The sequence below is a fragment of the Mustela lutreola genome, chromosome 2 (genome assembly GCF_030435805.1).
Source record: "Mustela lutreola isolate mMusLut2 chromosome 2, mMusLut2.pri, whole genome shotgun sequence".
NCBI lineage: Eukaryota > Metazoa > Chordata > Mammalia > Carnivora > Mustelidae > Mustela > Mustela lutreola.
In genome coordinates, this window is record NC_081291.1 from 166,494,294 (window position 1) to 166,508,397 (window position 14,104).

The 14,104-nt window shown below is 42.7% G+C and overlaps 2 protein-coding genes across 7 annotated transcripts in view; one reads left to right on the forward strand and one right to left on the reverse strand.

Moving 5' to 3' along the window:
- Nucleotides 1-14,104, reverse strand: part of CD96 (CD96 molecule) — an 89,981-nt gene that overhangs the window by 45,719 nt on the left and 30,158 nt on the right. For all 6 annotated transcript variants that reach the window (XM_059164193.1, XM_059164189.1, XM_059164190.1 and 3 more), the window contains exons 5-7: nucleotides 13,311-13,366; nucleotides 2,549-2,639; nucleotides 338-526 (exon numbers count right to left, since the gene is read on the reverse strand). In XM_059164193.1, the coding sequence (XP_059020176.1) occupies nucleotides 338-526; nucleotides 2,549-2,639; nucleotides 13,311-13,366 (336 nt within the window). The remainder of the gene's footprint in view (nucleotides 1-337; nucleotides 527-2,548; nucleotides 2,640-13,310; nucleotides 13,367-14,104) is intronic.
- ZBED2 (zinc finger BED-type containing 2) lies at nucleotides 6,992-7,953 on the forward strand. Its single transcript, XM_059164196.1, has one exon. The coding sequence runs from the start codon at nucleotides 7,288-7,290 to the stop codon at nucleotides 7,939-7,941; it is 654 nt and encodes a 217-aa protein (XP_059020179.1). The 5' UTR covers nucleotides 6,992-7,287; the 3' UTR covers nucleotides 7,942-7,953.

Below are 14,104 nucleotides of genomic sequence, written 5' to 3' on the forward strand. Positions count from 1 at the left end.
GATCATCAATATATTAGTGTTAATTTTCATCATATGGTATGTTAGCAAAAAGCTATTATTAAAGAAAGTTGAAAAAAATTTGCCATATTCATCAGAAATTCTCAGGAACAGGAATCAGCTACTTTTTATTTGAAGAAATTCTTTTAAGCAGAGTCCCATTGTTTTGTCAAAAAAGTTTTGATAGTATGAAATTTAATAATTTTGAGCTGTGTAAAGAGTTTTCCAAGATTAAACTACCATGGAAATAATGAGTGTTCTATTTATTCTAATTAGAAGGGTTCTGAGTTTATGGCAGTCTTGATCACCCCTGGTTGACCTTATTAAATAGACAACTCACCCAAGGAAAAAGTGATCTTTTCAGATGAGATATTCCACACTTCATTTCCGGGGACTGGAGACAGAGCCATACACCAGATGGTCAGGTTGTTTGATTCGGCTGGTTTATTACCATACACCTTTGTCAAAACAGACTTCAGCTCCAAAAATCCACCTTTGTCTTTTCTCTCTTCATTAGTAATGTATATTCCTATAAGACAGATCCGGGACAAGATCAGTCACCAGTTTTCTGTATGAGCCATAAAATGATGTCGAGGCATGGCTGGGGATGGTCCAGTTTACAGTAAAAGAGTCTAAAATGGTCAAACCACAGCTTCTGCACACTGAGGGCTTATTCCAGCAGGCCTAAACTGTTAACCTAAACTGTTTTGCTCAAGCTCCTGCATGGTATTGATCCATGGTCAAGGCACAAAATGTATCGATTAATAGTGTTGCTTTATTTGTGACCATGGGTCCGGGGTTGGGGGCCCGGACCATGGGTCCGGGGTTGGGGGCCAGCTGTCCTAGCTCACCAGCATTGTTTATTGGAAACAGTGAGATTGATCATTTGCATGTGACCTGGGCCAGAACCTGGGAAGGCTTTACTGTCGAGTCTGGTTACATAGCAGGAATATGTCTAAGTAAAATACAAAACAACCTCAGCCAAGATTCCATTTTGGGCTCCCCATTTCTGAGGTATTCTCTGCCATATTGGTGATCCCCTCCCCTTTAAAAAGAACCCCATGCCTGATTTCACTGGCCCCCTTGCTGTAAATCTAGACATGTGATATGTACCCTTACTTTAATGGTGTTTTTATATTGTGTCTTTTTCCTGAAATAAGCTATAGATTTATAACCACTGTCATTTTGGGTCTTGTGAGTCTCCTTTAGAAATAGAAACTATTTAACTGCCACTGTTAGTCCAGCCTCCAAATAGCACACATGGCAGCAGGAAATTAATGTAAAACCATCTGTCACTGTAGGCCAGAACTTTCTGGACTCTCCGTAGCTTTTTTACACGACGGGCTCTAAATGCTAGTTTTGAAGTTGTTGCTTGCCAAAATAATAACTAAACGCAGTTTTACCACACTGTCTGGCCTCATGGTTGGGAGGGTAACCCAGTACATCAAGCCAGGGCTTATTTAACAGGAGAACATATATCTAATGACCTTTAAGAGGTATTTTCAGGATTGCATCCATCATTATTAAGGGTGAATTATTTTCAAGTGAGTAACAAACCCAGTAAGAGTCTAAAAATGAATCAAGTGGATTGATATAATCGTTCATCAACATGAACTTTTTATTTTATCAGTTAAAAGTAATAATGTATCAAAAGCTATGGGACTCAGTTACTGTTGAAAAGATATTGAGCTTTGAGCAAAAGAATGACTCAAGAGAAAGGGGAAGGGCTATTGTCCCAGGCAGGGAATGGCTGGGATCGTTCTGCCTGTTTACTACCTCTGAAAAGTACAGCTTTGTACGTTCTCACCTGAGCTTGCCTCTATGTGTGTTCCAGCTCCAAGACTTTTTAATCCTCCTAGAGGAGTTCCTTGTCATAAAGCCCAGTCCTTTATGTATACTTCCTCTAGTCTTCTACACCCTACCCCACTCAGAGCCTTAAAGGAAAAAGTAGAAAGTATTTCTTTATTGATTTAAAGCAGTGGTGCTAAGTTATCTGATAAATGAAATTATTAATAAATGTATGTTGAATTAAACTTTTTTTGCCCTCCTATAAGAGATCTGCTTTTACTGACAGTTAAATAAAACATGAGCATTTATATTCGAGTTAAAGAAATCAGGTGTGGGGCTCCTGGGTGGCTCAGCTGATCACTTGATTTTGACTCAGGTCATGATCTCAGGGTCCTGGCATCAAGCGAGGAATCTGCTTCCCCTCTTCCTTCCCCTCTGCCCTTCTCCTGCTCATGCACACTCTCTCTAAGAAATCTTAGAAAAAAAAAAAGAAGAAGAAGAAGAAGAAGAAGAAGAAGAAGAAGAAGAAGAAGAAGAAGAAGTCAAGTTTATTTTTTAATTTTGGGAAATGTGACCCACACCGGTCCTCTTAGAGGCACTAGATGCGGTATCAGAAAATAGCACTTGGTAGGCAAGATGATGTTTGTTTTGGAATGAGAGTTGTTTTTAAATGCCAAGATCAACTTGGTCAATGGTAATTTCTATTCTTCTTTGTTTTCTTTCTTTTTTTGCCAAACCCATTTCGGCTGACTGATTTCCTTACCTTCTTTTTTACCTTGAGGAAAGCCTCCTTCTATAAACCATGTGAGATTTGCTGTGGGAAATACATTCCTCAGGGAGCAGGTGAATGTTCTCTGGGGGTAAAGGCAGAACATAGAAAGGCTTATTTGCAAATTCAGAAGAAACTGGTACCCCTTACAACCCCACCAACTGTCACATGCAGCAAATTGGCAGGAAAGGATTTTCTCCACTTTCAACAAAGCTGTGTTTACCTTTCAGAGGTTATGTGAAAATGTGAGCTACGAACTGGCTGTCTCCTATAGAGATGTCATGAATTCAGGGCTGGAATCATAGGTTAACTTATGAAGAATCTAGGACTAGACTAATGTTGCAAGACTGGATTCTGGGTTCTGGAGAAGGCAGATCACAACTGCATACAGGAAGAATAAAATAATACTAGATGGAAACCAAAGACTAGAAAAATGGAGAAGCTCTAACAGGCAGAAGCCAGAAAAGAATATACTGTTAGACTAAAAGCTAAAAGAGATCCATATTTTGGTTGTTTCCACTCCCCAAATAATGTAAAGTACTACTTAGAGCCACAACCAGAGACACCGTTATTATAAACATCTTACTTTTGACTTGTAGAGAATTTATGTAATTGGTTTTTCATTTTTTCATCCTAACAATGCTAGAGGGCAGGGAGGACATGCCTTATCATTGCCATTTGACAGATGGGGAAAGCAAGGCCCCGAATCACAGAAGAGTGAAAGGGAGTAGAATGTAGTCGATGGCACAATTGCGAACTCTGCCACTCCAGTCCCAGTCCAAGATATTTCCTGGTAAGACACATTGTACTGAAACATGAAAGAGACAGAACACGTAGCTTATGTTACAAAACAAGAAAGCTTAGGGGTAGGGTCAGTTATGTTTTACTTCCAACACTGTATTTGCTCTTCGTGAGATGATAGTTTATTTCAACAGCCTGGTGAAAATATCCAATAAGACTTTATAGGATCCTCATTATTTTATTGGAGACACTGCAAAATTATAATCCCATTCATAGTTTTTTGTTTTCTCATCAAGAAATGTATGTATTTCACACACAGCCAGCCCTGGTTCTTGTTCTCAAATATTTTCCACAATGGATGGATTCACTAGTTAACTAGTAAAGAACAATGAACTATACGTAATACTTGGGGTGCCAATTTCCCCACAGACTAATAATACCCAGAGAGTCTGGTCCTGAGCAGAGTTGAGAAACCAAATTTAAGGATACTAGAGTAGCATTTTTCTGGTGAGGTCCTACAGAGGTACAGTTTAGCACCTTCCCCATACATCCCTACAAAAAGCCCAAGGAAATCACCAGACTTTCAGAGGGGACTGTCTGTGGAATGCAGAATAGCACATAGAGAACACGGCAGCTGCCAGTGTTTCCACTCATTCTGTACTTGACAATGGAGACCCGTGCATGGATCAGCCATGCAGACCTATGACATAATGTCACTTTTTGTCCTGGAAAATCAAATGTAAAACCAGGTCCCCTAAAATATAATTTATTTAATAAAGAAAAGAGGGTTCAATTTCTTTAATTCAGTAAAATGCCCAAGATTGGTATTTATCTTCAGGTGGTCCAGGAAGGGATGTAAGAGTTACAGGAAATGAAATGTTTAAAAAAAAAAAAAGTGGTAAAGGTTTCTGTTAACAGCAATACTTTAAACCACTCTCATGACTCATTTTCTCCATGCTTGGTTAACCCACCGTAAGATGATGATATGGTAATATCAGGAACAAGTAAGGGTTCCATTATTTTATAAAGGCAACAGGCTTACTGAAGAAATCTCTTGTCAACATAATAAAAATATTAAAAAACTTTAACTCTTGTGGATTCTCTAAATTCACATTTTATGGAGTGAGTCACATTTCAAATACTCTCCACCACCTCCAAACTGTGTTCCAAGATTTTTGTTTCAGAATGTGGTTCTTGTCCTGAACGCCTCCCTCCCAGTCTCTCTAAATTCGAAAAGCCACAGACTTAACCAGCTCAAACTGAAGTCAAACCTCTTATGAAACATCAAGTTTGGAGGGTTTTGCTGAGCAAGCAGAATTACTGCAGTTTGGGAACTTCCAAATGAGTCAGAAGAAAAACATGTTACATTAAAAAATATATATATGAAGTATATATGGACAAGAGTCTGTGTGTATACACCCATGAGTGTACACACACAATTTCCTCTGTTGAGAAGTCAAAATCACTCACTCACTTAACGCACGGCTGTTGCATTCAGGAGACAAGCCAAAGAACTGGTCTCTCTAACACATTTTCTAAGTGTACACAGAATACCTGCGCAATTGCACAAAGAATGATGTAGTAAGTGGCAGAAAATATTTGGGCAGTTCTGTAGGAGAGCAGAGAAGGGTGAACTCTGGGAATAGGAGAACAGAGTTGTATTTTGCAGACAGGGAAGAGAGGGGCCTGGACTCCACAGATGGGCTGTTGCGGAAACTAGTGGGGAATTCGCAAAGTTGGAGAGATGGAAAGGGTTCCTGTGAGTTGGGGGCATTGTCCCGGCAGCAGAGGGACGCCGGCGGGAGATTGGATGGAGCGCGAGCCTGGAGAGTCAGGAAAAGTGAATTCACATCTGGCTGTAAGAACGATCATTTCCTTTTTTTCTGTAGATGAAATACTGAAACGCGGACCATTTGTAAATGAGCTCAGATTCAGTTTGCCTAAATTTGGGCAGAAACTTTTCAGAAGGGCTTTCCGCAGAATCATTTAAAAAATAATTTTTTTTAGTTTAGAAAGAGGAATCTTTTTTTTTTTTTTTTTTTTTAAAGTTCTCCTATTCGTTTACCCAGTCTTCACCTCTCTTTGGAGTCTTTCCTCCCCTCAACCTTCTTTCTTCACTTGAAATTCATCTGTCTCTGTTTTCTAGTCTGCCATTTCCATCTTTTCTATAACTCAAGCATTTTCCTTCTACGGACACCTTCTTCAAAATGTTCCTGTCTCCTCCTGGTAGGTTCTCCCTCCTAAATATACATATAGATAAATAATAGCATTTATGTGACTATTATGTGACTATTCTTTTATTTCCCTCCAACTGAGAATACAAGCCAACAGCAATTCAACCTTGCCAATTCCACTTACATAATATAATAAAAAGCAACCTCAAATCTGTCTCTCAACATCTCAGATTTCTTTAAACTTGGGAGGTTTCCTTTCACTTAATCTTCCCTTTCCTGCAAGTTCTTTTCCACTGACTATATTTACAACTTCCATAGTTTCCAAACCCAACGTTGAGACTCATGGTCTGACAACTGGACAAAATATTTGAAAGCACAGATGTCATTGAGGCCTGTGGTTTCTCTGCTGAAATCTCACCCTTTTTCCCCCTTCAGTATTTTCCTTTGCTTTAAGAGGTCAGATGATCAGGTTATCTCGAAAGAGAGCTAAGACCTGTAGGTGCTTGACTTACTGTTTTATTACCAGCCCTGTTCCAGGAACCTCTTTTTTGGAGTGGGAGGGGAGCAGAGACAAAGTTTGCCTCAGTGCGTGGGCAGACTTGGACACACCTACCTGGAAAGGAGGCTTCCCTGGATGTGGGAGGGAACAGTAACTGCAGGTGCCCTCCTCCTGGGGGCAGGAGTCAGCTAATAGCTACCCACAGCGTGCAGGAGTGCTCACCCCACACCAAAGCCCTCAGAGACACGTTCAGAGCCTTGCTTGACTGTAAGTACCCACTTGTAGGGTTGGGGAGGTGGGAGTGTTTCCTAACTCTTTGGGGTTGCAAAACTTGACAAAGAAGGCTCTCCATTACTTAAGAAATGACCCCAAAAAGGAGAGAGATGTCAGGCTATTTTTTACAATGTAATTTAATTATCCATCTATTTATTTCGGTGGGGGTGAATCAGGCAAACATCTGGAGCAAGCTGCTGTCGGGAAGGTCTTCTCAGCTATTGGCTTTGCAGGTGATGGTGCCAGGGAAGGTGAAGTGTAAGCTACTTGCTGAGGACCACCGGGCGACAGGTCTCTGGAGATGTGCTCCACCTCCTTCTCCTCTGTCCATGCCAGCTCGTCCTGCTGAAAACAGCTAAGCCTGCTGTTCGGAATTCTTAGAATCTCATTCCCAGAGGGACCTACCTCTCTAGGGGCAAACTGACCTCACACTGGGAACTTTATTCCCCAGAGTTTGGACTGCCTGTTGCACCAGTTCTCAGGAAGTGCGAGTGTCTCCCACGTCAGCCTCTCTCTGGGTGTGCTTCTCCCTACTCTGAGGAAGGCCAGTGATGCCCCAGCCCTGGACGTCGTGAGCAGCCTGGGGGTTCGGAGCCTCCAAAACCCATTTACAGGCATCCACGAGCATAGACACAGTGGAAGCAGCCAGGAGGGAAGCAAGAGAAAACCTGACACTTCCAATGTTCAGAAACGTATGGAATGGTGCTTGATCTGTAGAGGACCCTGAATTTACTGATGAACTTTGTGATTTCTGGACTCATTTGCTTTGCCTTTCTGGTCTAGACAAGGAGGGATCAATACACATCTGGGGCCTGGAGATAATGTATACGGGAGCCTCAGAGGGCATTTCATGTGGCTCTGACTCACCCTGACTCTCCCGTGAAGCGGAAAGGAGGAAACACCACACCACTCAGGTGTGGCCAGCCTTTGACCATTGTTGTGAATGCCCAAGAGTTACTACAGTCCCTTCCCAATTACTCATTTTGCTTTAGCTGTGGTTGAGCTAAGACTTCTGGCTCAAGGAAAGCTACAGAAGAGGAGATAGGATGAGGCGGGAAGAGGAGGAAGAGGAGGGAACCAGGATGAAAGCAAAAGGAGACCTAGAGATGAAGGAGGAAGAGGCAGTGAGGGAGAAGGGAGAACAGGTTGGCCCTTTCATGAGAGCTATGCCCGCCCCTCTGCCGCACAACAAGGGGACCCGGTTTTCAGAGGTATGGGAGTATTTCCACCTGGCCCCTGTTCGTGCCGGCCACCACCCCAACCAATATGCCACCTGCCGCCTGTGCGGCAGGCAGGTGAGCCGTGGCCCCGGGGTTAACGTGGGCACCACAGCCTTGTGGAAACATCTGAAGAGCATGCATAGAGAGGAGCTAGAGAGGACTGGCCATGGTCAGGTGGGGCAGCGCAAGGACCCGAGGCCCCAGGGGCCCCAGCTCCCCATAGGGATCGAGGGTGACTGGGCCCGGCTCCTGGAGCAAGTGGGGGCCCTGGCGTTGTGGGCCAGCCAAAGGGAAAAGGAGGTGCTTAGGAGGGAGAGGGCCGTGGAATGGCGGGAGAGGGCAGTGGAAAGGCGAGAGCGAGCCCTGGAGGAGGTAGAGAAGGCCATCCTGGAGATGAAATGGAAGGTGAGGGCCGAGAAGGAAGCCTGTCAGAGGGAGCAGGAGCAGCCTGCCTTAGCGCATCCCTTCCATTTTGTGTAATCAGTCTGGGAGGTATCTGTTCTGAAAACACAGACTTGAGGCTCACAGCAAAGAGCCACGTTAGTGTAAATAGAAAGTATTTTGTTTTTAAGAGACAGAGTGCACAGTAGGTTAATCTCAGGAGGGGTCAGCTGACCAAACACTTATGTATAGGGTTCCTAAAGCTGTCCTGATCAAAACTTCAAGATGCATTAACTGGAGATAAGTGCAGTTTTGCCATCATGGGTCTGTCACTTTGGGTACGGAACGAACCACCCTGCTGTGTTGCTGAGTGAAAATAACGGGATTTATGCTTTGCACTTGGTTTTGGTGGAGCTGAGGGTTCTGACAGGTGAGGCTGGTCAGGTGGCTGGAATGTCCCTATGTGACCAGCTCACTCTAAGGGACCCCACCAGGAGCCGAGCACAGGGTTCCTGGGGCCCAGGCCTTTGCACACATCCCGGTGGTCAGTTGAGAACTGGGGACGGAGCTTGTTCTGTGCGGTGCAGCTGTGGATGGACATAGAAGCCTGCACCTGAGATCTCGGGCCCCATCTGGTGCAGGTCTTTCTCCCACTGGTGCTGTGTTGTACTACCTGCTCATATTAAAGCTGTGTCACCAGCACAACCTGTCTGAATCCTGTCTTTCCAACAACCTAACACATACATCATTCCTATGTGATCGGCACAAAGAGAACTGAACTTTTCAGCTCACTCGGATGAAACAGTAAGAACAGAAGATATAGAAACTTATTCATAAATATTTGAAAATATAATCCAATTTCATATTAAGGTCTGTTGAAGAGGGATTTCATGAGGAAGAGATGAGAGAAACTCAGAAAGGAAAAGGGGAAGGTGGAGAGATGGGGTGAGGAAGAGGCAGCAAACCAGAAGAGAAAGAAAAAGGGATAGAGAAGAAGTGTGAACACAGAAGAGAGACCGATCCCCTCCCCACCCCCCAGGGTTGGGGGAATTCGCCTTGAGAAGATGAGAGACCTGGGAGACTGAGGGACAGAGAACATTTTCCTAGGTTCTGAGGTCAGTTTGTAACACTTAGGTTGCATTTGTCTTGTCCCTACAGACCTCTCATTCACATGAGCTATAGGTTTGGGATTTTATCCCTGTCTTTGAGATGCTGGCTGCATGCCAACTGTTCCCTGATTTTTTGGGGAAAAAAAAAAAAAAAAGAAGTTCATTTTTAAATACTCAGAGATGCTTTGAAAAAATGGAAGCTAATAGCCCATAGGGAGAGAACAATTCCCTGGGCTGTTGAGAATACGCCGAGTATGTTGTTCACTCAGGAATAGAATAAAACCAACTGGCAAGGAGTGTGGCCTTTGTGCTGGAGCTGACTTTTATTTTGAATGATTCCTCTAGAACCTTTTTTTTTTTTTTTAACTGGGTTGGGGGTGGGTGAGAGGTGGTGGGAGCTGGGAGACAACAGCTAATAAACACAGTCTTTCATTGTCTCATAAATAAGCCCAAGCCCTTTACGGGCAGGCAACAACCTTCCAGAAAGCGGACTAGATCCTGGTATAATGATGTCTTCTTGCCTGGCTCTGTCCTTACCTGTGTGTGGCTCCCTCTTAGTGCTTGTTCTTAGACTGTCTGCAGCTCTAACAGCCACCTCTGTCTTCTCTGCGAGCTGTTTGTAGAACAAGCACAAGTCCAAACACAAGCTTAGGAAAAACCCAGACTGTACTGCAGACTTTTAATCTCCCTTTTTTCCAGAAACCAGCCTGATATTAGAGATTTCACTTCCCATATGGAGTCCAAAGGAGTACGGTGCCATTTTCAGGGCCCTCTCCAGCTGGGGTGCAAGCTCAGAGACTCACCACTGCACATGATGAGGGCCGCTGGGAGTCCTGTGGCTGGACCCTGGAAATCAGAGCCTTATTGTGTCCTCAGACAGAGAAAGAAAGAAAGAAAGAAAGAAAGAAAGAAAGAAAGAAAGAAGAAGAAAAGCTCTAACACCTAATCTTAAACCCATACACACGCATACACATGTACACTTGAAATGGAGTTTAAGAAAGACAAAGGATCCACGAAGTTTCAGGCTTTACAAAATCACAATGAAATAAAGAGCAACAGTGAAAATCTTCAAAGAGCCACCAGAGTCATACTGCTGAATGATAACATGTGTTTTTAGAGTCTGGCGTCTACTTCACATGTCTCCTATGATTTTAACTTCTCTTCATTTTCAGGCATTTTTTTTTTTTAACGATTTACTTATTTATTTTTGAGAGAGCATGCACAAGTGTGGGAGAGGGGCAGAGGGAGAGGGAGAGAAGCAGAGCTGAGCTTGGAGCCTGACATAGGTTTCAATCCCATAACCCTTAGATCATGACCTGAGTGGAAATCAAGTCTGATGCTTAATCTACTGAGCTACCCAGGTGCCCCATTTTCAGGCATTTTAACCCCAACTACCTTTGTTTCCTGTTTCATGTTAGGTAGCTCTTTCTATATATATTTTTTTCACCTAACTTTTGTCAAACATAATAAAGGTAGAGAACAACAAGGACGAGATCCACAGAGATGCTGGTGTTAAAGCAGAAAGCACAGGAATGAAATACAGACACATGTGGCTCATGGGAAGTCCGAACTATTGCATAAACTCTGGAGTTTTCATGCATCTCTCTTGTGCCTTCGTTTGCTGCATCATCAGAGTAGGGTATGCAGGGCCAGGACTGTGAGCTGATGGCTCCTAGGCCAGCATCTTTTATTGGAATACAAAGTCTGGTACAAAAAGGGGCCCTGTGGTTTCAGTAAAGACTCCCTTTCCAGGTCAGCTTCAGGGCCGAGGCTGTGCGCCACGCTGGAGCCCTGGTTAAGCCTTGCCATGGAACTCACAAGAATATGACACCCACTCTGCTTGGACAAACCTGGCATGTCAAAGCCTGAGAAGCATCATTTTTAGGATAATCTGGGGGCTTTTCTATTTTTCAGGAAAAATGAATTAACCATAAACATAACTCATAACTGACCAAATCCCTATTACTTTTAACACTAAGGGCTGCTGGTGTAGTGAATACATAGCACATAGTAGGCCATCTCATAGGAACATGTTGGATTAATTTCTCAGGAATGAAGAGGGGGTTGGAAATGACCATGAACCAACCCTATGGTTGCCAGATGGTAGACACTTTGCATATGTTCTCTCACTTAATCTTTGTATCACTCCTGAGGGGTTGGGATCATTTTCCCTGCTCACTGATGAGGAAGCTAAGGAATCAAGGTCCCGGGGGCCAGAGTTAATAAATGACGGAGAATTCAGACCCAGGCCTGTCGGATTCCACAGTCTATGTTCTGTTTTTTTCATTATCCCACACTGCCTCCTAAAATCAATCACACGGGAGATTTATGAACATTTATCCAGATGAAGGGATGGGTGAAAGAGAATAGGTGAATGATAAATAGTGGGAGGAGGGAAATGCTCCCGAGACATCTATCATGGGCGAGGTACTCCATTACTGTGCATACATTTAATTCACCCAAGAACCCTGTGAAATATTAATCTCGATCCCAGTTTTAGGTGACTTAGCTGAGACTCGTGGAGGTTAACTACTGGATGAAGATATGTAGCCAGGAAGTGGTCAGATTAGGATTCGACATTAGTTCTCTGTGCCCCTGAACCACAGGCTCCTCTCCTTACACTGTCCTGCCTGGAATCAGGGATGCCAAATGCTCGTCCTGGCTCTGCCCTTTATCAGCAACTTAGTTGTGTAGACTCTCCGGGCCCTAATTTCTCATCAGTAAGATGACTCATACTCTACCTTTTTCCAAGGCTCACTGAAAGCATGACTCGATAAAAGCATGTGAAAGCACTTTGAAGAGTTAAGAAGCTATTAAAAATACAATGGGGACTCTAAGAATATTAGGGTAAAGAATTACTAATGTTTGGCAGAACCCTAAAAGATCCGCAGACATGCTGTGTCCTGTCTCTGGTTATAAAGAGTCGGTGAGAGATTACTCACTAATTCCCCAAAAGGAAGGTTCTCTGAGTTGTCTAGTCAGAACCCAGGTAAGCATGGGTACAGAAGAGGAAATCTGATAACATGTAAGAGAAAGTCTTTTTTCTCTTTAACTAAAATTCTTGGGTCCAATCTTATGGTTCCGTATCTGAATTGAGTCCTTAGTACCTGTAAACATTAGCATAAAGGACCTTCAAGAAATCCTTATAAGAAACAAAAATACCTATCAAACATTGAGCCATGAGTTTGTTTTAGTCAAACTATTGAAATGAAATCCACTAATAAAGTTGGGATTAATTGTGGAAGAAAAAAAATTTTAATCTTTTTTATATACTCAGGATTATAACACCAATTATCTAAGAGACTAACACATAAAATAAACAGCAGACACAAGTATATTCTCATCTAAAACCATCCCACAGAGTCTGAGGTATGATTTGTATGCAGCTGTCAAATTAAATGACTGATATTCAGCAGGACCAGAAATCATAAGTTATTTAGTGTTCGAAGGACTAGAAGAAACTAGAATATGAGTGTAATTTTCTCTCATCCCATGTAGCAAGAAGTGTTTGAGAATTTGTGGGAATATTTATTTTACAACTTGGGATTTTGAAAAGTTTGAATTAAGTCGAAGTGTCCCAAGACAGCTGATTGACACTAATAGTAATAACAATATAGCAACAATTATAATGTTCACTGATGCTTAGTATCTGCCATATTTATACTAAGAGCCTTCCACACATTATTTCATTTAATTCTTAAGAACAACAAGATGCAGATACTCTTCTTATCCTCTTCATAGAGATAGAAAAACTGACCAAAAAGATAGAAGTTTTTTGCCTAAGGTCACAGCCAGCAAGAAGAGCTGGCAAGTGAGCCCAGAACCCAGTGACTTGAGGCTGGGAATTACCTACAAGAAACTTTTCCACCTGCCTTTTTTCCTACTGCTTGAGGAATAGCCAGGATTCTGAAGGAGTTACAGAAGGGCATTTTTCCTCTTGTCACTTCCAAATAAAAACTACAGGAAAGCTGCTATAGGAAATAGATTAGAACAAATTAAATGCAGCTGAGCAAAGGTCTCATTCTTATAACAGGATTCACACTGCTTTCTGTCCTACTTTTCTTTTACTATCTTCTCCAGTTTTTATTAAGGAGAACATTAAACTATTGAGACAATTTTTCCAGAAAATTTAAGGATTAATAAGGATTACAGATCACATGTTCTAAGAGCCCGAAGTCAGAAAGTAAGATTCCCATTTGGTTTCTAGGATCAACTCAGTTTCCCTTCTTCCTCACCAGAAATTAATTGGCTGAGGGCCAAGGAATAAGGTGCTTTGAGAAAACATTCTGGACAATGATGTAACAAAACATACCTTGGCATATTATACTACAGATCTTCAAAAGCTTCAATGTGACTCACCTCTCTCAAGACATCCGTAGAGTTATTTTCCACAATCATGGGAATTTCTGGCTTAGCTTAAAGGCAAACAAAACACAGTTAGTGGCACTGACTGTCATCTGACCTGGCCACCATTTGTGTGTGTGTGTGTGTGTGTGCGTGCACGTATGCGTGCACATGTGCACGTGCATGGGTGTGTAAGATTCGTCATCAAATATTTATTAAACACCCAACACATGCCTAGGAAACAAAGGTGGACAGATCAACTTCACTGTTCTTAAGAAATTTACATTTTCAGGGAAAATACAGATCTTAGAAAGCACCAGAGAATATCTCAGTGATTCTGATGTGCTGCTAGATTGTAAGTGCCTAGAAGCCAGGCTGTTTCTTTCATTCATGTGTCCATCTCTAGCACTTAACAGTGCCCAGCGCAAAATAGGCACTGGGTACATTATGTTGAACTGAAGTGACTTTAAGACAGCTCTTGACGGCAGACAGTAAGCCTGTCACAGGTACTGTCAGTGCCTGGTACAGCCATGTGGCACTTCCTTCTACGTGTTGGAGGCCTCTCATTGGGCATACCTAATGAGTCCCTCCTAAGAATTTATAGGAGCACACTTAGTCCACAAGTAGGGCAAACTGTAAGTCTAGAGAGCTAATGGTGATAACAGATGGGGAGTTGGCGGATAATACTCCAACTTCCTTGCCTTTATTTGGGAGAGAACTCTGATGTGTGTTCTTCCAGAGTTCCCCTGTGGGAGTGAGTTCTAAGCCCACACTGGTAACGGGCATGGTCATGTACATTTCATTATCTT